General features: G+C 38.2%; 1 protein-coding gene across 4 annotated transcripts in view; it reads right to left on the reverse strand.

The window, feature by feature from the left end:
* The window catches only part of LOC126473555 (epidermal growth factor receptor substrate 15-like 1), a 179,657-nt gene extending 154,404 nt beyond the window's left edge, over nt 1-25,253 (reverse strand). For 3 of the 4 annotated variants that reach the window (XM_050100688.1, XM_050100686.1, XM_050100689.1), the window contains exons 1-6: nt 24,323-24,395; nt 16,542-16,586; nt 13,034-13,267; nt 8,440-8,607; nt 8,192-8,302; nt 2,863-3,012 (exon numbers count right to left, since the gene is read on the reverse strand). In XM_050100688.1, the coding sequence (XP_049956645.1) occupies nt 2,863-3,012; nt 8,192-8,302; nt 8,440-8,607; nt 13,034-13,267; nt 16,542-16,586; nt 24,323-24,385 (771 nt within the window). In that variant the 5' untranslated portion in view covers nt 24,386-24,395. Of the gene's footprint in view, nt 1-2,862; nt 3,013-8,191; nt 8,303-8,439; nt 8,608-13,033; nt 13,268-16,541; nt 16,587-24,322; nt 24,396-25,226 lie in introns of those variants that run through there. The other variant, XM_050100687.1, reaches the window with a different exon arrangement.
* Between the last annotated feature and the right edge of the window lie 1,926 nt (nt 25,254-27,179).

Below are 27,179 nucleotides of genomic sequence, written 5' to 3' on the forward strand. Positions count from 1 at the left end.
ATGCACATTCATCAAGATAATGAAGCTCCCTTTTCACTACAAAACCGTCAGAAAAGTTTAAAGAACACTCCAGGAATATGAAGGTGCTTGTATGGAACCCCATGTATGTCACCTGATCTCAATCCTACTGACCACATTTGTGACACTATAAAATGAGATTCGGCTGCCACGGATTTAGATCTAATCACTCTCATTAAGTCGGTGGTAGCAGTTAAGTGACAATGGATCAAAATAACTCTCAGTGTGCCGGCCGAAGTGGCCGTGCGGTTAAAGGCGCTGCAGTCTGGAACCGCAAGACCGCTACGGTCGCAGGTTCGAATCCTGCCTCGGGCATGGATGTTTGTGATGTCCTTAGGTTAGTTAGGTTTAACTAGTTCTAAGTTCTAGGGGACTAATGACCTCAGAAGTTGAGTCCCATAGTGCTCAGAGCCATTTGAACCATTTTGAACTCTCAGTGTTTGTGGTGCCTTATTTAGTGCTTGCCACAATCAGCACTGTCAACAGAGGAAAAGGGATGTTCCAGACTACAAAATTGTTACCTCCAATCCAAATGCTATTTAGCATATTCATAGAAGTCATTAATGAACATTATCATTCCCTTTCTTAAATTGTGAAAGATAAGATTTTTGATACAGCAACATATCTCATGAAGTATAAAGAGAGCTATTCAGTTCTAGAGGAATCTAAAACTGCATGAAGTGTGCTACAGAATATGTACGATAACACTCTTATGATGAGATATCACACCAAGTTGCTCTGCATCTTTTAATGTGTTTCACAGCCTGTTACACTGTAGTCAGCTACATGTTTTCAACAACAACAATTTCATGCATAACTGTTGTTTCAAGGTGTTTTGTGTTCAGGCTGTAAACATAACAAGTGACCCGAAACAGGTAGCTGCCTGATAAGCTAGTGTCAAACCAGCAAACATTTGACGCAAAGTGCAAACATTCCAAGGTTCACAAATCATGATGTACAACTCAAACTACAAATGCTACAACTTGAATGTCAAGGTTTCTATGTGACAGATAATTAAATTGGACAGACGAAATATCTACTCACCATGCGGCGGCAGAATACACACATAAAAGAAGGTAGTAATTAAGCACACTTTAAGAGCCAGTGGCTCCTTCTTCAGGCAGAAGGGTCAAAGTGGAAGGAAGAGGGTTGAAGAAGGAAAAGGAGTGGAGAGGTCTACGAAAAGTGGTAGATTTCGGGAAAGTCACCCAGAACCACGCGTCAGGGGAGGCTTACTGCAAGTGATGAGAAGAAAAGACTGATTGTTGGGGACTGCATCGGACAAGATTTGAAAACCTGAGGACAAAATTTCATACAGAATGGATCTCATTTCAGGCCATGATAAAATCATGCCCACCACACCTAGAATAGCTTTTCGTTGCCTCCTAATCTCTGCAATACTCTTATCAGACCCCACGATCCTTCTGGACCCATCTCCCTACCCTATCCCTCCTACCCCTGTGTGTGTGTCCCCACTGCAAGACTTGTCCTATGCATGGTCCTACCACCACCTATAGCAGCCCTGTAACTGGCAAAGCATATACTATCAAAGGGAGAGCCAACTGCGAAACAACAAGTCATACAACAGCTGTTACATAAACATTGTTTGGGCTTCTACATCGGCGTGACTACCACCAAATTATCCATTAGAATGAATGGACATAGGCAGAGAGTGCAATATCCTGTTGCAGAGCATGCTCTACAACATGACAATCATGACCTTGGTGCCTGTTTCACCACACACGCTATCTGGATTTTTCCCCCAGACATCAGTTTCTCAGAACTCCGCAGGTGAGAACTAGCACTACAACATGTCCTTGTTTCTCACCAGCCACCTGGACTTAATGTACGTTAATTTCTTCTGTCTCAGCATTTATTCACAGTAAGCACTCTTTTCTTTACTCTGTTTTAGTTGTCTACTTCTTTCATTGGCTCACTAATCTATTTTTCATTGTCCCCTTCCCACCTCTGTTACATACAATGCACTTAGCTTTTCACTCTTATTACCTTACGTATGATGTTTAAGCAGTAATCTAGGTCCTACATATTACCCTGTCTTCCATCTTTAAGCTCTCAGTTTCACAAATCTCGTCTGATGCAGTGCCCAACAACCAGTCTTTCCTTCTTATCACATGCGGTAAGTCTCCCCTGACCTCTGGTTCTTTGTGACTCTCGCGAAATCTACCCCTTTTCCTAGACCTGTCTAGTCCTTTTCCTTCACCCCTCTTCCTTTCCCTTCGACCCTTCTGCCTGGAGAAGGAGCCACTGGCTCCGAAAGCTTGTTTAATTGCAACCTCCTTTTAGGTGTGTGTTCTGCCGCAGCTTAGTGAGTAGATTTTTTTATCCATCCAATTTAATTATTCTGTCAAAAACTGAAAGTTTCTGTATGGTATGAAATCCCAAGTTTAAAACTACGATGGCACACATACTGATTAGGAGCACATGCTGAAATGTTCATTTAAAAATATTACTGTGAATGTGTCTGGCTACAAAAATTTTTTTAAGTATTAGTTTCTCCAGCCATGCACGAAGAATTGTTTTAATTTTCAAGAAACTGCAGATAAGATTTTCTTCATTTACATTTGGTTGCATTTATAACGTTTCCAGATTCCACTAGAAAAAGCTTTCAATATAAAAGACAAAATCAGTCATGGAGAAAAGTAAAGAACTTTAGCAATAGGTGTAGTTATTCATCAAATCAATTGCTGTAAGATTAAATTATCACTTAAACCACACAAATTAGTATACACTGTAACTACTTCAAAGGTTTGAAGTTGGTCAAGAAATTTTTAGACAGGCACTCACCATAAAAATACTGTTCAAAGTCTTACTTTTAATAACTACCTTCGAATCTCCTCCTGTTCCAAGATTAGGCACATTAGACATACTGACAGCTGGCATCATATCTTTCCGTTTCGATGGTGGCATTAGTTCTGGTGGTAAGGAGCTTGGAATTGTATACTTTTCTAATGCCTTGTATACTAAATGCATTGCCTGGAAAAATAGAATGTGAAATTGTTAGCTGCAATAGTTAAATTGCCAAGTGCACACAGATAAAAAAAAATTAACAACAATTTCAATGCTGTGTGTAGCAAGTGTCCAAATACTTGCATACTGACACAGTCTCCTCTTACTTTACATTCATATACTGACACTATCTCAACACACTGATTTTCTGAAACTGCTTTCCAAATGTATACTGAGAAGCCTACTGAAGAACCTGAATAATTTAAGAACTAACCACTGAATGAGTGAGAAGTCAAATAATTAGCTCATTAGATGCTGACAGATTGATCTGTTCTGGCCACTGTGCTTAGTATTAGGTATACTTACAGAATGCCAGGTAATGGTCCTAGCAGACTTGGAAAAAAAAACCTATTGCATCTATCAACAAATCAGCTGGTCAATGTGCTACATTCGATGTGGCAAAGGATAGCAGCATTTGGATGTGGACTATGATACCAAGTTAATGAGGCACAAGAAAAAGACTCACTCCCACACTTTTAGCATTTCATTCATTCACTCAGTCAGTCAAGTCAGTCAGTCACTGCCATCCATCAGTTAAACCATTCTCATCGACCGTTCATAGACCATGCTGTTTATACATTCCTTTTTTGTGCTTCATCCCTTATTTTGTAGTGATTTCCAAAGGCAAACAAGCCCACATAATCTTTATTACGAAGGTAGAAAAGTACCAACAGCTACACTTTCCAGATGTACTGCTTATGAGGGATGGTGAGAACCTGGTCTGCAGCATGAACAGAAACGTGATACACATGGACCAATACTTGCATAAATTGCCAAATCATTGCCCAAAACAGAAAAAGAAGAATGATTAACATGCTTGTTAAGACACTAGAATCAAATATGTGAGCCACAGCACCTCGGGCATGAAATGCAACACCTGGAATTTGTTCTGAGCACTAGTAAGTGCACCACTGGTTGCATAAGAAGTGTCACATAACATAACATTCAATAAAATGGCACATTGGAAGAAGAAGTGTCTAATAGTGTCTTTCTGTCCTCTATCCCCAGGGAGATGTACAGAATACGCCATATATTGAGTAAACATGGTGTAAAGTCTACCCACAATCCAATCAAAAAGATCAAAGATTGTCTCAGACTAGCTAAGAACAAGAGAGACCCACTCGCAATGTCGGGAATATATGTACATGTGGAAAAGTATATTTTGAAATAAGTTGACAATCCATCAATAAAAGGATCACCAACCTTCAATGGTACTGCAAGTTAGGAGACGTGGATATATTGACTGGGCCAAAGCACATGCTGTGTGAGACTGACTACATACAAAATTTGCTGACACATGTACTCATTGCAGAGAAGAGCCACCATGCCCTCTTGTTTAGGGAAGGCATGGAAATTCACAAACATGACAACAGTTTCACAAGAAATAAGAAATCCTCAAGGTAAACAAATCCTAGATTCCCGCACTGCGATGAACAACTGTTGCAAGGGGATAACCACAGTACTAATGACCAGGGAAAAGGCCTCAGATGCTGGAATGACAGGTACATGTACACGGAAAAGCCCTCAGACATTGGTGCGACAGGTACATACAGGGCATCCCACAAGGAATGGTCAATATTCAAGGATATGACAGGAATTTTCATTTGAAGGAAAACTACCTAGCAAATCAGGGCCCTAAAATGCGCACCTTAAGAGCTATGAGCATTTGTTTATCTTCACTTCTGTGAAACACATCACTTCCACTGAACAAATGCTCATAGATCTTAAGGTGTGAAGTTTAGAGATCAAGTTAACTAGATAATTTTTTGTTGTTTTGGATCACACTACCTCCTCGCAAAATATGGAAAACAAAGAACTTGCAGCAGAAGAGATTTGTTTCATAGAATTAAAAAAAAGGGCTCATACCTCATAAGGTATGCATTCTAACACTTACGTTTACTCGACTTTCTCACTTCAAATGATTGTCCCTGTCTTATCCCTGAACAGTTACCAATTCTCCTGGGACACCCTGTATTATCTCCAGTTGTAGGCTCAACTCCAGTCAGACATCAGCAATGGAGGTTGATCATTTGACAATTTTAGCAACTCATGCAGGCAAAACAACAGGGAAATGATTAAAGACATAGGACAAAGATCTCATGCCAGAAACCAACAGGAAATATGCCAATAATTCCAAATATTTCCTAAAGAAAAAAAAAATTCATCATATTACTTCGAATAGTTTGGAGAGAGAAGTTTAACTGTGCTACAATAAATAATGAGTATTTCAATTTGTCTTATGAATCCTCAACAATGACACAGATGAAGACAAAAGTTCTCTCTGTATGAGTGTGACTGTGTCTGACGGTTTTGGAGGGGTATCACAAAGAACTGTGTTCCTATGATTAACACATACTACATAAAAATAAAGTCTGTCACCTAAGATGTACAAGAAAACAAATCCGATGCCACTTTATTTGAACCTATTTCGTTGCCTGCAAACAAATACAAGACAGGATATTAATCATGTAACTATACATTAACCCCCCCCCCCCCCCTATCTCCCCCAAATGTCCTGGAATGCACGTAAGAAATAATAAAATTGGTATGTTTTCAGTTTGAGATTTAATACATGTTCACATTTCTGTTACTAAATTTGATTACAAATAATGCAAATTCTGTTATTTACACCTATACCACGCAATATACTATTACACTAAAACGACAGATATATGTTAGTGAAACATGGTGAAAAAAGGTAAAAGTACGATAAAAGAGAATGAAAACACTTTAGGATTAAAGGAGACCACTCCCCGAAAAGCATAAGTGTGTGGTTGTCATTACGCAAACGTTGATGAGCTAGAGCAGAACACACACACACATACACAAAAGTGCTGGTAGATAGACACAATAAAAAACACACAAACACACACAAATTTCAAGCTTTCGCAACCCCTGGTTGCTTCATCAGGAAAGAGGGAAAGAGGGAAGGAGAGGGAAAGATGAAAGGACGTGGGTTTTAAGGGAGAGGGTAAAGAGCCATTCCAATCCCGGGAGCAGAAAGACTGACCTTAGGGGCAAAAAAGGACAGGTATAGACTCTCTCGCGCGCGTGTGCACACACACACACACACACACACACACACACACACACACACACACACACACACACACACACACACACACGTATCCCATCCACACATATACAGACACAAGCAGACATATTTAAAGACAAAGAGTTTGGGCAGAGATGTCAGTCGAGGCGGAAGTGCAGAGGCAAAGATGTTGTTGAATGACAGGTGAGGTATGAGTGGCGGCAACTTGAAATTATCAGAGATTGAGGCCTGGTGGGTAACGGGAAGAGAGGATATATTGAAGAGCAAGTTCCCATCTCCGGAGTTTGGATAGGTTGGTGTTGGTGGGAAGTATCCAGATAACCCGGACGGTGTAACACTGTGCCAAGATGTGCTGGCCGTGCACCAAGGCATGTTTAGCCACAGGGTGATCCTCATTACCAACAAACACTGTCTGCCTGTGTCCATTCATGCGAATGGACAGTTTGTTGCTGGTCATTCTCACATAGAATGCATCACAGTGTAGGCATGTCAGTTGGTAAATCACGTGGGTGCTTTCACACGTGGCTCCGCCTTTGATCGTGTACACCTTCCGGGTTACAGGACTGGAGTAGGTGGTGGTGGGAGGGTGCATGGGACAGGTTTTACACCGGGGGCGGTTACAAGGATAGGAGCCAGAGGGTAGGGAAGGTGGTTTGGGGATTTCATAGAGATGAACTAACAGGTTACGAAGGTTAGGTGGACGGCGGAAAGACACTCTTGGTGGAGTGGGGAGGATTTCATGAAGGATGGATCTCATTTCAGGGCAGGATTTGAGGAAGTCATATCCCTGCTGGAGAGCCACATTCAGAGTCTGATCCAGTCCCAGAAAGTATCCTGTCACAAGAGGGGCACTTCTGGGGTTGTTCTGTGAGAGGTACTGGGTTTGAGGGGATGAGGAAGTGGCTCCAGCTATTTGCTTCTGTACCGGGTCGGGAGGGTAGTTGCGGGATGGGAAAGCTGTTTTCAGGTTATTGCTGTAATGGTTCAGGGATTCAGGACTGGAGCAGATTCGTTCACCACGAAGACCTACGCTGTAGGGAAGGGACTGTTTGATATGGAATGGATGGCAGCTGTCATAATGGAGGCACTGTTGCTTGCGGTGGTGGGAGGGTGCATGGGACAGGTTTTACACCGGGGGCGGTTACAAGGGTAGGAGCCAGAGAGTAGGGAAGGTGGTTTGTCCCGTTACCCACCAGGTCTCAACCTCCGCTAATTTCAAGTTGCCGCCCCTCATACCTCACCTGTTATTCAACAATGTCTTTGCCTGTACTTCTGCCTCGACTGACATCTCTGCCCAACCTCTTTGTGTCTGTATATGTGCGGTTGGATGAACACACAATTGCATCATATTATTTCCAGGTGGGTACTACACAAGATACTATTATTTTGGAAGCTTCAGACTTCCAGCAAATCATCGACAGCTAAAAACTGTAATTTTCACAATTACATTTCCACTGCCAGCAAATGAACAAAGCTACTTTCAAAATGCTACAATTGATCATTAATTTCACCACATATCAGTTGCCATATCACTATTTTTTCAGTTGCTACTCAGTAAACGTCGTCTTAGCTGCTTTGCCTTCCTGCCAAGCTTGGATGAGCCAAAGCTTACCAACACTGATCCATGTCCACATGCACTATTGCCTGTGTCAGTCATGTGGAGCCAAGCCAATTATTTTACTCTTTTTACAAAGGCAGCTTTTTACCGACTTAAAATAAAATAACAGTTTTGTAAAATGGGAATATAAACTGTTTGACAATTTAGAAAACAAAGGATGGATATATGTTAGAGGTGGCACGTTGATGTTGCCACAACAGTAAAATTTTTGATAAAGGTGGCTCCTATATAGTGAATACCACTGGGACTCTATCCAATTGCATCCAACAACAGTCTCAATAACAATATGTGCACTCTATCAGAAGTATAGGGGGATCAACAAAATCCTGGATAAAGATTTATTACCCGAGATGTTTATCCCTTTGCATATCAGATATTTAGCAAACACTATCATTTCTTTCACAATTCACTCTAAGCACATGTTTAATAAGCTATTATTGCCTACAGGTAACTGAATATACTATTTCACTTACCACCATAAACTCGTGCCTGTCCAGCATTCCATCTTTATCCATATCTGCAAGATCCCATATTTTTCCCAGTGTTTCCAGTGGCAACTTTGAATCCATTAAAACACCTTTAACCTATCAATTTTGAATACTTATTAGGAAATATTCTTCAAAGAACAGAAAAAGATCTTTACAAAGATTAAGATATGTAAATATTTACAGCACTTTGAAAATTTTTAATATTTTTTGTGTAATGCACAATATGTGTTTACCTTATTTCCAGGGATCATTCCATTTAGAGGTTGTAATGAATCAAATAATTTATCATATTTTGCCTTTTCCGCTGGTTTTACTGCCCAGTCACTAAGTGATACAGAGCTGTTCATGACCGGTGGTGACATAAGGTTATTGTGAATTGTACTTGCAGGTAGAATATCCCCCTGAAAAAAAAAGGAAGAATTCTGTCAGTAAATGGCTACTGCTCCCTTAAAGAACACAGTTGTCTAATTATTGCATAGAAAAACAGAAAATATCTTGTATGGAAAAACAATTTCCAGCAAGCTGCTAGCTAACAGCACGTTGAGTTTCTCCTCAGTCTCTCTTTTTTGTTTTTACTTCTGACACTGGTTCTCAATAACGGTCAATACTTCCCTTCTGAAGGCGAAACATATACTACAGCCAATAAACTCACATAGAAGTAAAAGTGATATACTATCTTTCAGAACCAGTAGTTCCGTTACCAGGGAGGGGAGGGAAATGGGTTGGGGAAGGTTTACAAGGAAGGGCAGCTCACTCAGATCCCAGGATAAATGGGACCCACGTGTAGTCATGATGGGGTAGTCTAATCCTTACTACAGGTGGATGTCCATCATAGATAAGAATTGTTATCTCCTTCAGAAACTGTGGTCAGTTTACTTCACAATCATTAGACAGTCAAGATAAATTGTAATAATTTCTCATTCAGATTACGTGCAACTAATAACTTTGTGAACAATGAAGTGACTAAAATATAGTAATTGTATAAATACATTCAAAACTTGTAAAGAAATAAAAAAAAAATAAAAGCACTTCCTAACTGGGTGAGGATTTTGCAATGTATTTTCCAAATATTGCTATAGCTGCAAATGAACTAAAATTAATCTGCAAACAGTACTGTCTAAACTATTAATCCTACTAATCCAAGTAGCATCTCAATAATGAGTTGATAATAAATGTGGAATATTGTTTTTCTTTCAATTGATACCCAAAGCATTTGAACTTTATCAATGATTTAGTCTTTGAATCAGATCAGGCAATTAAGGGCATATTCTCTTTTGTATAATTTCTGACTCCAGTAAGTTCAGTATTGCATGACGGTCGGTGGAAATTACTATAGAAATAATTCATAATTTCTACACTTCTATTCTGACTGCAACTATGCAAGTGGGCAAAAATGGTCTAGTTACATACTAATTATGTTAATAAAAAAGTTGTTCTAGTGTTTTGTTGTCAACATTTTTGATGCTAAGGCCCTTACAGTATTTTTATGGATCATCTATAAGCTTTAGCTACTTCTTGATCATTATCTCTCATATTTGTATTCTTGACTATTATCAAATCATAAGGGGGGAGGGTTGTAAAGGTTGGCTTGACAGAATTTTCTCTAAACAAAGAGCCCAGAACTTACCTGTTTCCAAAGACCTACATGATGAGAAAAAAATGTTATGCTTTTCAGTCTTTGACATACAGTACCACATAAGGATAAGTTGTACATCACTGACAAGTCTGTGTCTTGCAATAATCGAACATTTATTCCAAGCTGAAAACCTGTGCTGTATCTTTAAAGAATTTCTTCTTCTTCTTCTTCTTCTTCTTCTTGTGCCAACACCACTCCAATTCTACTGTGTTTGATGTAAGCTGCTTGCAGTATCGCTAACAATCTAAGTTACTGGTAAATATTTATAGAATAAAAATCTGCCTCAGCTGCTAGTAATTTTCTTAATTTATTCCACAGCCAGGTTCAAAACTCTAAGCTTTATCTTCAAGTGCTACCAAGCATTTACAAAAACATGAACGTGTGGTGGTCAGGCCAATCAGTCATTGGGGATCACACCCACATCAAACTTTCATGTCGTGCTGTCCAGGTGGGTGCTGCGGTTGCTGTTCCTATGCTTGCACGAGTTTGTTTGACATGGCCCCAATTCCCAATGACTGATGAGCCCAACCACCACAATTACATTTTCATAATTGTTTGGTGGTACCAGAAGCTGAAGATTTAAGCTTCATAACTGGTCATGGAATAAATTAAGAGAATTACTAGCAACTGAAGTGGATTTTTATTCTACAACTATGTTCCTCAGTTGCAGATGTTCACCTGATCGATAATTTTTTATTGGTAAATACATTTTTCACACCATTGCAACTCTAAGTGCCTTTTACAATTTTTTTCTTCCCTAAGTTCTTTCTAGGATATTTTGGCCATTGGGTGAAACTTCAATCTTAACATTCCCCTGCAGTCCAACAACCAATTTTAGTAATATCATATAAATTAGACTGCTTTGTAGTCCGCATTTCTCTTTTATATGCACATTTTTCTTTTCTTTTCTTGTTTTTTTGGTAATCTGGAAGAAAGATAATGGAATTTCCATTTCCTCCTCCTGAAAACTGGCCAGTCTGATCAATTTAATGAGTCAGAAAGGAGTTTACAGCTTTGAAATTACAGATAATTTTTTTTGAGATAACTTACAGAATTGGTAGATGCATCATTTTATAGCAAGCAACCTCAAGTTTCACATAAAAGTGCCAAGTGCCATTTTGGTTCAACGTGATTACCATTTGTGACACAACAGACATCCAACCGGTACTCAATTTCATCTCACATTTGTTGCATCAAATTGGGCGTAACTTGTGCAAGAGCAGTATAGATTCAGTTTTTCAGGTCACTAAGCTTTTTGGTAGGGGAGGAACATACACACGGTCTTTAAAGAAACACCAGATAAATAAATACAGTGGTGACTAGACTGTGGTGCAAAGTAGCCACGCAACTGGCCCTTCAAGACCAATCCACCGATCTGGGAAGTGATTATCGAGGAAGCCTCAAACTTCCATAAGGAAATGAGGTGGTGCACTGTTTTGCTGATTGTAAACCATGCCACCTCAGTCATCTTCATTGATCTGGGGAATTAAAAAGTTTTCAAGCATATCCAGATACACAACACCGGTGACAGTTTTCTTGAAGAAGAAAGGGCTTTACACTTTCAATTTGCTAAGAGTGCAAAACACATTAATTCTGGGGCTGCCATGAATGTGTTCCAGTGTTGCATGTGGATTTTTACTGCCTCATATTCTCAGGTTGTGTGTGTTCACCATGCCACTGATATGAAATGCTGACTCATTGCTGAAGATTCTTGTGTTCAGAAATGTATCATTGTTCTCCATCTGGTGTGACATTTCCACACATTGTTCTCTATCTGGTGCAACATTTCCACACAGAATTCCTCACGAGCAACCTTATCTGCATCACTAATGTGGTGTGCCACTGTCAATCTATATGGTTTGAAGTGTAAACATCAACACAGTACTCGCCAAACAGTCTTTTGTGGAATACCAGTCTCGTGAGGCACACGTCACATCGATTTTTGGGGACTGTGGGCAAAGCGCTCCCCAACCTTTTCAACATAATCAACACACAGGCAACCTGGTGATTTATCATGTCGCAATGATCAATCCGTCTCAACAAAATTCTTGAGCCAAGAATAATTGTAGGCCTGCTTGGACTTTCTTTAGTGTATTCAGTGCGAAATTTAGGCCGAACAGCTGTTGCAGAGTTCATTTCATGAAGCCAAAACACACAGCAAGCAAGCTCTGGACCAGTGAAAGCAGCCATTTTAACTGTGCACTTGCTGACATACATGGTGGAGCAATGGGGAACTGATTCACTACATGAATCAAACTTGAGGTTGTTCACTACATGACACATCTAATCATTCAGTAAGCTCTCAATAAATTTCTATATCGTTCCATAGTTGTAAAGTCCTTTTTGACTTGGCCTGTATAAGTAATTCAATGAAATATGGTACATGCAAAGTGGTCTCCCAATATAGTAAGTAAATTCTATCCCGTGATATGTGATGAACAGAGACAGAACTGTGAAGCTACATGTCTTATATTGCCAGTTATCTGATTTACAGTACTTTCCACAAAGAAAATAAGCTCTTTAAACATTTGAAGTTTTCCATATTATTTTCTGTAATTTGGAATTTCAAGTGAAGTGTCGCAAGCTTTCCACTCATTGCCAAACAAACTACCGTTGTTCCACTGATAGTCAATTTCATTCTCTCAAATTCTGCTTGTCAATTCAACTCTACTTTTTTCTCTCCTTACAGCCCCATCTTAATTATTACACCATCAGCAAATACCAAGGACCCTTTCTTATACTGTTTAAACAAGTGCTTGTAGTACTACAATTTCAAACAAACTTTATGTCTTTCCCTGGCACTGGGTGGGGCTCTCAATTTCTTACAAATACATGTGAGATCATTTGCTACTTCCTTATGCCATAGATAGTGGCACAAGAAATATCATGCACAATATCTATGCTGATGTGCTAGGTGGTAATATCATGTTTACACTCAGAGTAACCCCCGAAAAAGCTGCAAAGTTATATTGTACATACTATGCACAGGAACACTGCTAATAGTTTGTAGAAAGTGCAGTCAATCTTCTCTCTGTCTGTGAGTGAAACAAAGAGGATCTAATGGCATGTTCACCTGAACTATTCAATCATTATTCGGAGTAAACAACAATATTACAACAGTCGGCAGATTCGCTCAATGTGTACAAATGTTTTAGTCTAACTGAACAGTTAATGAGCTATTGCTTTCTTACCATTTTTGGTGGTGGTGTATCCATCGTAATGTTCACCATATTTACGTCAATTCCAGATTGAGCCAATGCAACAAGTTTCAGTGCAACAAAGAAACCATCTTTGTTGAGAAATCCTTTTCCAGCTGGATCAGCAAGACTCCAGACTCTGCTTAAAACAACATCTGATAAACCAGACTTTTTCAAGAATTTTGCAGCTTGTAAGGCTCCTATGGTTCCATCACTGGAGTGTTCAACCTGTAACAAAATCAATAACAGGTTCTGAATAATAAGTGATGAAATGGTCTATATTAATTTGCTCTGGCACAGCCAATACTATAAAGAACAGAATTCATACGGTAATCATTAAAATTATTGGGTTGAAATAGACATACACTCGCCACATTTCAAGTGTTCAGTTACACAGCAAAGTAGCTGCTATACCAAACACATTTAGACTAGAAGACTTCCCCACAGTTAATGTTATTTCTTTAAAGCAATGACACAAACAAATAACAAAAAAGTCTTGAAAAGGTGACCGAAAATAGTCTACCTCAAGCAGAATTTGACTAATATCCCCTGGGTGTGGTTGGAATAAACGTAAAATTTGTTGGTCGCTAATGTATCACTTCATGTATAAAAATAATTAGCTATATATAAAAACAAAGATGAGGTGACTTACCGAACGAAAGCGCTGGCAGGTCGATAGACACACAAAATTCAAGCTTTCGCAACAAACTGTTGCCTTATCAGGAAAGAGGGAAGGAGAGGGGAAGACGAAAGGAAGTGGGTTTTAAGGGAGAGGGTAAGGAGTCATTCCAATCCCGGGAGCGGAAAGACTTACCTTTGAGGGAAAAAAGGACAGGTATACACTGGCACACACGCACATATCCATCCACACATACAGCCACAAGCAGACATATTTAAAGATTTGGTCTTTAAATATGTCTGCTTGTGGCTGTATGTGTGGATGGATATGTGCGTGTGTGCCAGTGTATACCTGTCCTTTTTTTCCCCAAAGGTAAGTCTTTCCACTCCCGGGATTGGAATGACTCCTTACCCTCTCCCTTAAAACCCACTTCCTTTCGTCTTCCCCTCTCCTTCCCTCTTTCCTGATGAGGCAACAGTTTGTTGCGAAAGCTTGAATTTTGTGTGTATGTTTGTGTGTCTATCGACCTGCCAGCGCTTTCGTTCGGTAAGTCACCTCATCTTTGTTTTTATATATAATTTTTCCCACGTGGAATGTTTCCTTCTATTATAAAAATAATTAGCTATTAACATATGCAACACTACTGCTAAAACTTAGGTACCTAAATGTTTCTTAGTGTAACACTGCCACTAAATTCCCAAAAGACAGAATCATCTCAATGTATGTAATGAAGTCAAAACCAAGAAATATAATTGATATCATTTGCGCAAGAGTATAGACTACAGCTAATGCACAATTTAGAACATGTGTCAGTGTTTTTCCAGTTAAGGAAATAACCAAAAGTAAGTACTGAAGGAATAAAGGGCTCCGTATATCCCCTCTCTTGAAATACAAACGCTGTTGAATAAAAGTTGATTTATTTGCCAACACGCAGTTCCTGAGTGTGGGCAGGGGAAGAAGTCTTCCTTTGGACAAACATAAATTTAAACACACTTTTTGGTTATATTTATTTTTGTGTTGCTTGCTTTTCAAATAGAATGATGTCTCATTTTCTATATTTTACTTTGCGCAAGTCTTGAAATGTGTGTGCTTGTGTTTCCTCAAAAGTTTGTATGGTTTTTATTCAGTTTTAAGAAATTGTAATTAATGTACTATTAATGTGTTTATTTGGTATTGTACAGTTAAATTTAGGTATATAGGCGAATATAATTTATCAGAATCAGATGTAGGTCTCCTTTTGCATATTATTTGAAGTTTGTGAGATGCTGTCAGTACTCGTTTGGTGGAGATCATGGAGTTGACTTTATCGTGAAGATATTGATACCAGCTTTATGTTAAAATTGGCTTGTTATTTCACTTTTCTGCAGCTACTGGCACTTCATAGTTGGTGGTTATCTTGAAGTTCAGTTTAACTGTATACATAAAATGAAGAAAACTATGCTACTTTAAGTTGCAATTTAGAGCTGTCAGAAATGATGTATGGTACTGAACAGTTTCATATTTTTGGTGAGTGCATTAAATAAATTATGGTAAACAACATCAGCGACTGCCAATTTCAGTTACTTGGCCCCCCTCTTGGATCAATTTCTGTTGTTACCCATGAATGATAACAATTCTAACATGACTTTTAGACATCTAGTTGATTCTGTATAAATTAATTAGCTTCCGGAGACAGTAGCCATGTGTGCATGAATTGTTGCACGAATGTGTGAGAATTCTACTTCTGAGAAGACTTTGGCCGAAAGTTTGAATATGTTTAGTGTTCCTTTCCTTGTGCCTGCCTGTGACTCAATGCCTCCTTTATGCGACGAACAGCGATCTATCCTTTTCGTACTGTTGGTTCATACTGGACTTTCCATGGTTTGAATTTATGCTCTGACAACAATACATGGATAGCTGATATATACGGATGCGTAATAAAACTGAATGAGGATGAAAGGTCACAAAAACAATAGTTTGCTGCCATCTGAATATGTACACTATCAACATACAGCTCATGGTACCCATTGAAAAGTACTCCCACAACAGTTAATTGGAAAGAAATAATTAAGATAGATTCTTCTCTACTAGTGAATACAGTTTCTGTGGATATGCATAATTAACACCAAAGTAGACTGTTGTTTCCCTTATATGTAGAACATTAATAGGGACCTTACACCATGACAAGCCATGACCTTAAACCTAACTGGCATCACTACCTTTGTGACGGGAAAAAGCACTAAACAAAACAACAATATCCAAGGTACAACTGGAATTATGATCAGTCAACCACACCCAAATTTATTCCTCTGTTTTTTTGAATCTTTATAGAATACAGATGATAAAAGAACTGGAAAATGGAAGGCTAAGACTGCCTTATTGTTCCACCATACATTGACTGCATTCGCATATCGACAGATGAAAACTGACTTCAAACGCTGCCTCAAAATGCAAAAGAACTTTCAATGTTATGAAGTGATCTATAGATGACAGAATATGTTGTCTCAGTTTTGGGGTTGTTTAACACGAATATGGAGGGAAATCAAGCAACCAGATAAAAATCTTCATCAGATATAATTGTCAAAAGACATTAACATTTTCCTACTTTGTGTCCACTTCCGTGCTACTTTAGTTATTGACAAGAAATCTGTCAGCATACCATATCTTATGTACCTTTGCTGCTTTGTCCTCCTTTCCCTTCATAGAAAAAATATCAAACACATCAAATATTCCAAATTAATCTTTCACTCGCAATGGAGTGTTTGTTATTTTCAAACTCCTTGGCAAATTAAAACTGTGTGCTACACTGAGGTGCGAAAAATTTTATGGTGCTTTGCAAGAATGTTCCTAGAAATCAACAGAAGTTGGTAATAAGAGAACATAACATTAATAAATCATACTCACCTGACTGAAGTATGCCTCGTAAACTGAGTTATGATTACCAGCCACCTAAAAGAGAGAGAAAAAAATAATGTTTAACTCTCCTTACTATATCAACAACACAAACTTTTCCTAGTCTTTGGTACAAATTTCTGAAAATAATTCACAAGATTGTCAGATACATAGGTGTTTTCCCCTGATATTCTAGTTTGATGATCCTGTGACAACTATCGCCTTTATATAAAAAAAGTTGTCAAAATGGAACACTAGGTTAGTGGGCTTGACACAGTATCAGCAAGAACATCGCAGTAAAACACATTCCTCAAAGGAAATTTCAACAACTGAGAAGTAGCCCAATTAATCTATGGCACTAACGCTTACTTCTACTTATGTACTTACTCTGCAAACAACTGTGAAGCCCATAGCAGAGGGCACTTAGCACGGTATCATGTTATGTTTTTGGAAGCGGATGAATATTCGATATGGCTCAGCCTTTCACCAGTGACATAGGAATATTGCAGCAAACGCCGTAAACAATATGGTGACTACAGCATAATATCAGCAGCAATTTTTTTTCAAACAGGCTCATCTACAGATAAGTGTGTACCCACATCCAGGTTTTTTTCAGATTCACATTTGTTGGCTCCACAAATGCACAACCAAACTGTCACCTTCCAACGCAATCTAGCCTTGAGCTAAGGCTACAGTTCAGTCTGACACCACATTCAGTCTTACTGTTTCCTTTCCTATGGGAGCAATATGTAGCAGGATGAAGAATATCTACAGATTTTTTGCTTAATAGTGATCCTTTAAATTTTTTAAGTAGGCTTTTGCATGTCTTCTAAAGTCTGCCAATTCAAGTTTTCCAGCATCTCCATGACACTCTCTCATGAGCCAAACAAACCTGACCATTGTCAGTATCCCAATAATGAACCACACACAAGGTGATTACAGAAATGAGGAAATGTTTAAATAATTTAACCCACACAAATGTACTCATTGTGAATATCCCACATCGTCATGATTTACCACCCTGGTCATGGGTGAACCGCGAAATTAATGTTGCAAACGAGTGTATCACTGAAATATGCACTAACTTTAAGAATGGCGATATTGTAAACATAAACAGATTGGAGCGAAGGTTCCATACAGTCCATGGACTTCATTTAAATACACCAGGAAAGAAATTACTAGCCGAAAAAATATGTACTCGCATTTCGAAGAAGAGTGAAGAAAAAAGTATAAGTGACAAACAAACAGAGATTAAGAAGTGTTTTAGACGAGTTCCAAGCTGTGCCATCGGCCAAACGTGAATTACCAAGTGCTTCAAACCGATTAGGCAAAAAACAATCAATCAAGTCGTCAGCCAAACGAAAATTACGAAATGGTTTAAACCGAAGACGAAAGATGTGGATGAAGCAAAACTTATACAAGCTCCAGAAGTTAACTCACCTGCTGATTGCCACCAGCGAACAGAAGCCACACACAAGAAACATACAGAAAATTTTTTAGGGTAAGTGCTGTATTAGAAATGCCATTAGATAAAGACTCAGAAACCATTTCAACTAAAGTTACTAAGTACCCAGATTTTGCTATACTACACCATAACGTTCAGTCACTCACAAATAAAATTTCCATGTTGGAAGCACTACTCCAGTATGCACTAAACATAGATATAATTTGCATTACTGAACATTGGCTACGAAATGACGAAGTAAAATTAACCTCAATCTCAGGATATAGATTAGCAAGTCATTTTAGCTAATGTTTTCCAAACATGGTGGCTCTGCTATCTTTGTGAAAGAACAAATAAAGTTCTGTGATGTCAGTAAAAGTTATATTGACTCAATTGAAAAAGACTTTGAGCTTTCCATTACCAAACTGCCAGAGCTTAATTTCATAGTTATTAACATATACAGAGCACCAAGTGGAAACCTGTCAGTCTTCATGAATAAACTAGAGGTTCTGTTAAACAAGATCAGTACACTAAATATGAAGATAGTGCTTTGTGGGGATTTCAATATTGATTTTTCAAAAGACAGCAGCAGCAGAGATGCTTTGATAAACATGAGCCACAAATTCAATATGATCCCCACAATACACTGTCCAACAAGATTAACAGAATGCACAAATTCCATTATTGACCAAATATTCATCTCAGAAACAACTTACAGATTCACAAGCAGAGTACTGAGCATGGGTTATAGTGATCATGAGGCACAGCTGCTGTGTATAGAAATGCTAACAAGTAGCATCAGTTCCGGAAAAAAGAACCTTTTCTGAAGATAACATTAGAATTTTTAATCTCTTACTGGCGAAGGAAAACTGGGAAAGCATCGCCACTCAGAACAATGTTGATAGCATGTACATGAGTTTTCAGAGAATCTTTGTTCACTATTTTAATGTAGCATTTCCAAAAGTAGTAAAAACAGTAAAACCTAACATTAATAAGCAATGGGTAACTATAGGCATAAAAATTTCCAGTGAGAGAAACAGATTTCTGCAGTACTCTTGTAAGAAATATAGAGTAACCCAAGAATTTGCAGATTATTCAAAAGCCTACAAAAGAATCTATGGTAGAGTAGTCAAAGAGGCAAAAATTATGTGGAATGACAATTTGATAAGAAACTCATCTAACAAAATGAGATCCACATGGAGAGTTATAAAGAAAGAAACTTGTAGTTCAGTGCCAAAGAAAAAGAATGTATCATTAACACTAGAAGGCTCAAAAGTCACAGACCCAAATTCAGTTGTGGAAAAATTCAATGAATACTTCACCTCACTAGCTGAAGACCTCATTCAAGTACACTGTCAAGGACCAGTCCCAAGTTTCTCCAGCAAGTCAGTGACCTTCAATGCTTCTATGTATGTGTATGAAACAAACCCCAATGAAATTATAAGTAAAATTAAATCATTAAGCAATAAAATGTCAAGTGCTCTTGGTGAAGTACCTGATTTCATATTAAAAGCATATGCTCACCACATAGCAAACCCCTTGGCAAAAATTTTCAACCTCTCTTTAAAAACTGGTGTATTCCCAGATATTTTTAAAATAGCAAAAAGTTCACCACTGCTAAAAACAGGTTCTGAAAAAATATCAAACTACCGACCCGTGTCACAGTTAAGTTCCTTCTCAAAAATTCTAGAAAAACTCTTCTATAACAGGCTTTTAAGTTTCATAAATAAATATGCACCTCTTACAGTACAACAACATGGTTTTAGAAAGTCTAAATCTACACAGACAGCAATTTTCGAATTCTTAGACTGCATTTTAAAATCCCTTGATCAACAAATTAGCTGCAGGTATTTTTCTAGATCTATCAAAAGCCTTCGATGTCCTGGACCATAACATTCTGCTCGAAAAATTAGAAAGACGAGGAGTAAGAGGTGTAGCACATAGCTGGTTGTGTTCATACCTAAAAAACTGCAGGCATAAAGTATCACTTCAGTATGAATTCAACAAAATGAATAAAACAAGAAACAACTCCTTTCTTTCTAGGGAATTACCAATAAAATATGGTGTACCACAGGGCCCAATCCTAGGTTCACTACTCTTCTTGATTTATGTGGACGACTTAGTTGAATAGAGGAGTCCCACAAAAACTATCCTGTTTGCCGATGACACCAGCATATTGCTCACTGTATCCAGTCCAGAAACTTTGTGGTACACAGCAGAAAGTTCTATGAAAAGACTCTGAGTGGTTCACAAAAAACAAACTCATTATAAATACTGAAAAAACTGTGTGTGTTGATTTTCATTTAATTCCTCCAACTAATCAAATGTCTATTCAAGCCCAATTAAACAATGATCCCCTAGAAAATGTAAGTGTCACAAAATTCTTGGGTCTTTGGGTTCAGCAAGACTTAAAGTGGGACACACATATAAATAACTTGTGTAGAAAACTATCTTCTGTGTGCTATGGCCTAAGAATTTTAAAGGCTACAACAAGCAAAACAACAGTACTGCAGGCATACTATGTACAGTTCCACTCACTAATCCGATATGGGATCATTTTCTGAGGATACTCAACTCACAGTGTAAAGGTTTTTAGAATGCAAAAAAGAGCTTTAAGAATAATTTGTGGCCTTAAAAAGATGGAGTCCTGTAAATTCCATTTCACTGAGCTTGGTGTTGTAAATGTTCCAAGTTTATTCATTTATGAAACTATCTTGTTCACTAGGGACTACCTCCTGAAAACAGGCAAACTGCTACAGAACAAAAGGGTACACAACCATAGTACCAGAAGGGAATCAAATATACATCAAAAATATCACAGAACAACCACCTATCTGAGGAGCATAATTAACATTGGTGTAATACTACACAATAACATACCAGAGGAAATAAAAAATACTACTCATCCAATATTTAAAGCTAAACTAAAGGCATTTCTAATAAAGCACTGTTTCTATTCTGTCAGAGAATTTCTGAATAAGTAACAAAATTAACTGTAGTAGGTACCTAATTTTAATTGATAATACTATGTATTATTGTAACTTATCTTTGACCTGTCCAATATCAATTGTACAATTTGTGCTATATGATAAAACTGGACCAATAAAAAATCAAATCAAATCAAAGTCTGCGACTGACCTTACCTATGACTGAGCGTAAGGAATCTGTCCATTTAATGCCACTACAAACTGCTGCACGCATATATTTGCACGAATTGCTTCATTATTTTTCCCCCTTTTCTGATTTTTTTTTCTTTTTGTGAAGTCCAAAATTTTACGTTTCCGTACACTTAAAGAAGTGGCCAAACTTTGTATAACTTTGAAATCTTATCAAGCTCTGGGTCAATACTGTATAGCTTTAATTAAATAGTATTTCATTACAGATAAGTGAATCATATTGAATCGTGTGTGAAAATCCCAGATGTTTTTGAAACTGTTTGCCTAATCATTAGTACACAACATGAACAGGAATGCTCTCGAAACACTTCGACGGTGCATGTCAAAGGCAACTACTTCTTCTGCTCCTGACTCTCCAGCCAAGATAATATTCTGTGTCCTGCCTTCCAAGACCCATAAACCCAGTAACAAATTTTGTTTGCAACCCCATGCAACCAAACTTTTATTCATAAATTTTAGTGTGGTAATGAATAAAATACTTTTCAAATGCTAAGAAATACGGCCACTCGATTTCCTTGAGTCATTACTTTGAAGATGTCCTGGGAGAAAACCACAAGCTGGTTTCATGTGATCAATGTTTTCAGAATTAACAGTGGTTGGGATGGAGAAAATAAGCCTGTTCAAGATATCTCACTATGTTTGATCTCAGATTATGTTACTAGGCTTCTACAACAGATGGCTGTTACATCAGATCTGAAAGCAGTTTTGCAGGTTACTTCTGTTACCTTTCTTGTAGACCAGTATAATTCTTCTTCCACCCATTGGGTACAGTTTTTTGTTCAAGGGCTGTACAGTGTATTATGGTCAGGACTAGTTTAAGGCCCAAATGACACATTCTATCACTTCGGGTGCCACAACTTTAAGATTTCTACATACGATGTATCACAATTACTAGCTTTCGCATGGGGCGTCAAGTTAAGGGCATCCAAGTGCAAGATTTGTATACAGTGCTGCGTAATCCATGTCGAAGCAAAAACTGACATGGGTGAAAGAAAAGAGGGAAAGGGGGAGTGTGATGCCAAATGATATGTCAATTGTAAGTAAAAATGTTCTTGATCTAGCCTAGATTAAAACGGGAGCTAACTTGGCCACAAATTCTGTATAAATCAGATAACAGATCCCATCAGGGCCTGCAACTTTGCTCAGTTATTACAACTTTAACTGTTTCTCGATGCAAGAGACACTAGTATCTATACCATTTTTCTTTGCAGTGGTGGGAGAACTAAAGTGGGGCAGTAACTTACATCTGTATCTTTCTTGGTCATAAAATATTTTAAAATAGATTTCAACATTTCTGCTTTTGCTTTGCTATGCTACCTTTGATTCTATTTCCTGCGTCTTCTTGCGCCTCGATAGTAAATTCTGGTGCCAATGACGGCCTTTACTTACAATCAGATTTTCCCTGGGTTTCATGAGACTTTTCATAAGATTCTACTACAGTAGCCACGGAAGTTTTATTGTTTCCATCTTGACAACCAAATGAGTTTCATTCAGCATCCCTTCTCTAATTATGCCCATAGGCTTTGTTTTACACCTACTATGCAGATGGCACAATTTCTCTCAAAGAGTGTGCCATTTTCCTTTTATGTCAATCTTACTACACGGACAAGGGACTTCCGCTGATGATACATATGAGAAAAAGTACCACCACAGCTGTATCTTGAGAAAGTCTTTATTCTATCATGACTAGTTTCAGCGGCACATTACCGCCATCCTCAGGCGCCACCACTGCCAAAAAAATATTCGATTTCCTTGACGCATTTACTGTGGGATCCTTGACACTAGCACACCTGGGCTAGCTTACATCAGGAGTCTACACTCAACACAGTGTTTCTTTTGCAGTCACTGTAGATCATGGATGGTCCCTCCTTGCTTGAATTGTTCTACTAGACACAGTTCTTTAAAGAACTGTGAGGCAGTCATTACTTACAGGATTTTTGAGCACACACTGCATTACATGAATAACATGAAACAGCCAACAAACTAGTGATTTTGGCTACTTGTCATAGTGCTACTGCCAACAGTATGCCCTTGCTTCTCTCTGACAAAACACTGGTCTACTTGATATATAACCATCTGAGATTAACAAGTTTCAGCCTATTTTACAGCTTTCAAGAATAGTGTTAGCCTTCAAAAACTCTGCTCTTCTGCAAATGACTAATATAAATATGGGTTAAACAATTAATAACAAGCAATTTAAGCAAATATTCAAAGACATAATTAATTAAGTAATAGCCTCTTGCTATCAAATGGATTGATCCTGCCCCAAAAGGATAATTTATGACGTGTGAATTTTGCACTGTCACAAATAGACTCATTTCTGACATGAACTAAAATAATTGGGAACAGCTGACAATACAATAACTTTTCTTATATGCAGACATCAGTGGTTTTGATCACAATACAAAAGAGCAACCAACTGAAGAAGCAATACCCTATTTTTCCCTTCAAGTGATAGCATTCCTCCTAATTTAGTACATCATATTAAGCTGGCAACTAGGTAGCATAGTGATATTTTCTTGTTCGTATAGAGTACAGATTAAGTTTCTACAAGATGCCCCTTTTTGTGCTTGTGTATGCCTTGACTCGTTACACATCCCTCAATGTAGATCTGGATGGGATCTACAAACATGTCGAATGAATAGATGAATGTTATATTTGATAACTTGGTTTGGGACATGCTCATAATTTAAAATATAAGTGATCGGGCTTCCACAGAAATATATTTCAGCAGTGAACAATTAAAAACAGAAGTTGTTTGTGAATAGTTGCGGGCAGAGCTACAATTACTTGCAGAATGCTGTAGAAAAACAGTCTAATAAAGTCAATTCAAATATTACAGTGGTGCAAGAGCTTGCACCAAGAATTCTCATATCCAATTTGATTATGATGCTGACATGGTTGTCTATGCCTGTCTGCCACTTTAAGCACATACAGTTTTTATGAGAGTTTACATAGTACGCAATGAAAGACAAAGATTGATCACAAAAATTACTTCATCTAATGTCCTTCCAGCAGCATTCAAGAAAATAGCAGTCTGCCTCCCACGTTTATATCGTATGACGATTACATTCAGAGAAAACGGTACTCTCAACTGCAACTCAGTTGTGAGGCTGCGACTAACTGTAGTATCAATCGCAATGCATTATTCGCGATTTTCATTATTTGTTTACCTGATCTCCATATAAAATCAGCGAAGGGGTTCTTTTACTATCTATTACTATTACACAAAGCATCAACCGAAAACTTAGCTTCATTCACGCCGGTGACAGTTCGTGATTTAAGTCTTAAAATGCATTTCCACAAATATAATGCTTTATTGGTAGTTTTCGTTGTAGTAGACGTTCAGAACGTAAATTCAACAAGTCTGCTGCAAAACCAAGCAACAAGATTACGTTATCTTGCAATACGATACCAGTCCCGTTTTGTGTTACATTACTGAAACAACATGAACTCGCGTGGTCCAATGAACCCTTTGGCGATTACAAACACACAAAAATTTTCAAAAATGACGACCTTACAATTAAATTGTTTCACGATTCTAAGCTCTGAACTGAAATTTGTGTCATTCAACTAAGACACATTCGTGGGCTCGCGTCCGATTCGTGCACGCAAATTCTGTCACGCTAAAAAAGAAACATCAAAACTATGAACATGCAAATCTCTGTTACCTCATAGGAACGAAGATTCATCACTAAAACTTACAGTAGAACAAAAATTCCGCACAACCTTTTGGTTAGGGGTGTGCCTGTCAACATTCGCTCTCCGAAGTAAATATTAAATGACAGATAAATACTGCAGCTCCTTAGCCAACGTTAGTGTGTCTTACTTGCTCGAAACAGCAGTCAGCATTGACCAGAGTACTTTTCTTCTGAACAAAACTTAAATCTACCCAATCACATAGGCAAAATATAGCTGCAGCTACTCGTTTAGCACTCCAATACGCAATCAGGTCTATGCAATATTTGAGATATTCAGTCAGAAGTCTAAATACCGATGAAAAAGCGTTCAGAAACTCCACGAGGATAACATAAATATAATTTAATGTCGTTACGTTAAGAACAGCTCCAACTCTACCTGTGTTGGAGACGGCAACGACGCCATCTTCTTGAATACTACTGAAGTAACGTGATTGGTTGTAGTATACAGCATTCACCAATCGGAAGGACAATCAATAAAACGTCATTTTTGCAACTCCGGCGCAGTATTGAATACCAAATAATGCGCTCAAATTTAAACTTGTATTAGTTGTGGAATAATAGCACAGCCAAAACTATTGATTGTCCTAGTTCTTTGAGCTAGGCTGAAAGTCTGTAATCCAATGAACAGTCTCACTACAGACCTATAACATTATCGAGATCAATTACTCTATTGGTTTGGCGTGACACCTGCGTAAAGGAATGGATTTTTGTGTACTGTTAATTCCCTAAGTTAACAACCTCCCTATTTCACATAGGTGAGCCAATATAAAGTCAAAATGTTCCGTATTTCAGAGGAAAATTGTGCTCAAAAGTTGGAATTCTTACTTCGATTTTCTAGATAACGTGGAGCGCGCTTCCCACCATCCGTGGCGAAAGCGCCCACACGAGACTATTTTTACGATTACATTTACCGTAGAGAATTGCATTCAATGTTACTCGTTCTATTTATAGCACAAACATCCTCAGACAAAAAACGATTAGAAAAAACGCTGTCTACTAAAGCGAAACGGCATGCGGCTTTATGGCCGTGCTTAGAATTTCAAATGTTATTGCGCCCAATTTATTTTTGTGTATAGGATTTTGTTTCATCCATTTCAGTTATCGAATACGTGCATTCTATTCTACCAACCACCATAAATATTTACTTTCGTGTAATTAATAACTGACTAAACTTTAAAGCGAACTGTATTTTTAAGTAGATTGTTAGATGAAAACATTTGGTCTTCGTGTAACTTGCGGGTAACTTTTAAAAACAGCTTAAATTGTGTGTCCTTTGTGTAGAAGCTAAGAGGAAAAACAAGCTGTGATGTGCTGTACATCACTGCACTAAATTGCTACTCGACCTTGTTGCCATTATGACAAGTTTCAACAAAGGAACAAATTGTTAACTTTCCTTGACGTATTCGTCGATGACCAACCGAATAGATCTACGACATGTACCCGCACTCACAGTACGTACCGTTTAACGAGAGACCGTACCAACTTTTCATATTTCCCGCCTCAATGTCTTACCTTACGACTTTCACAAAAATTGAGGTTTTCAATCGTAACGAAAATTGAAGATACACTTTAAAAATGAATCATAAACTATTTTATTGCTCTCCCTAACCGTAATCTGTTACTAGGATACCAGTAATTTGTGCCACTCTAAAATCGTATCTTTCGATACCAAGAATCGATTTGTACAGTTGTGCGCCGTCACACTCGTAATCGGAGTTTCAGCTGATAGGGTCGAACTGTTCTTTATATACAGGAAAAAACCAAACCACAGTCCGCCATCAGTGTCTCGTGTGTGTGACGTCGTTTTGTGTTTTTAGTGTCCGCCGTCACGCTTCTACGTTCACTTGTGCCGTCGGATTCATCAGTGTTATATGTGCGCCGTGCCAACGTGTTTTCAGTGTTGTCCTCGTCGAGTGTGAACGGCTCCGTGTTTTTTGTGTATCTGTGGCCACTATTTTTTGCCCGTCACTATGTTAATTCCAATTCCCCATTCTTGTACTGTTACTGTCAACACTACGGCTGAAGAGCGGCGTAGCATGCCGCTGACAGCCTACCTGATTGTTCAGGTATTCAAATAACAATAAAGGAAAAAAAACACAGTCTAGACTGTGGTCAAACGCTAATAGCTGCGCAAAAAGAATATATAGTGCTTATGTCATGTTTTTTTTATTTTTTAAGTGCGATAAATGCAGGCAACAGCGACTTCTTATTTGTTGAGGTCTCTTTGGTAGAGCCATGATTGATATTTGGGTGTGTGCAGGCGGACTGAGAAATCCATTTGTATGTATAGCACTAAAACGATCAGCCCTCTCGTATTCGTCAGATGATA

This window comes from Schistocerca serialis, chromosome 4, assembly GCF_023864345.2.
Source record: "Schistocerca serialis cubense isolate TAMUIC-IGC-003099 chromosome 4, iqSchSeri2.2, whole genome shotgun sequence".
Taxonomy (NCBI): Eukaryota; Metazoa; Arthropoda; class Insecta; order Orthoptera; family Acrididae; genus Schistocerca; species Schistocerca serialis.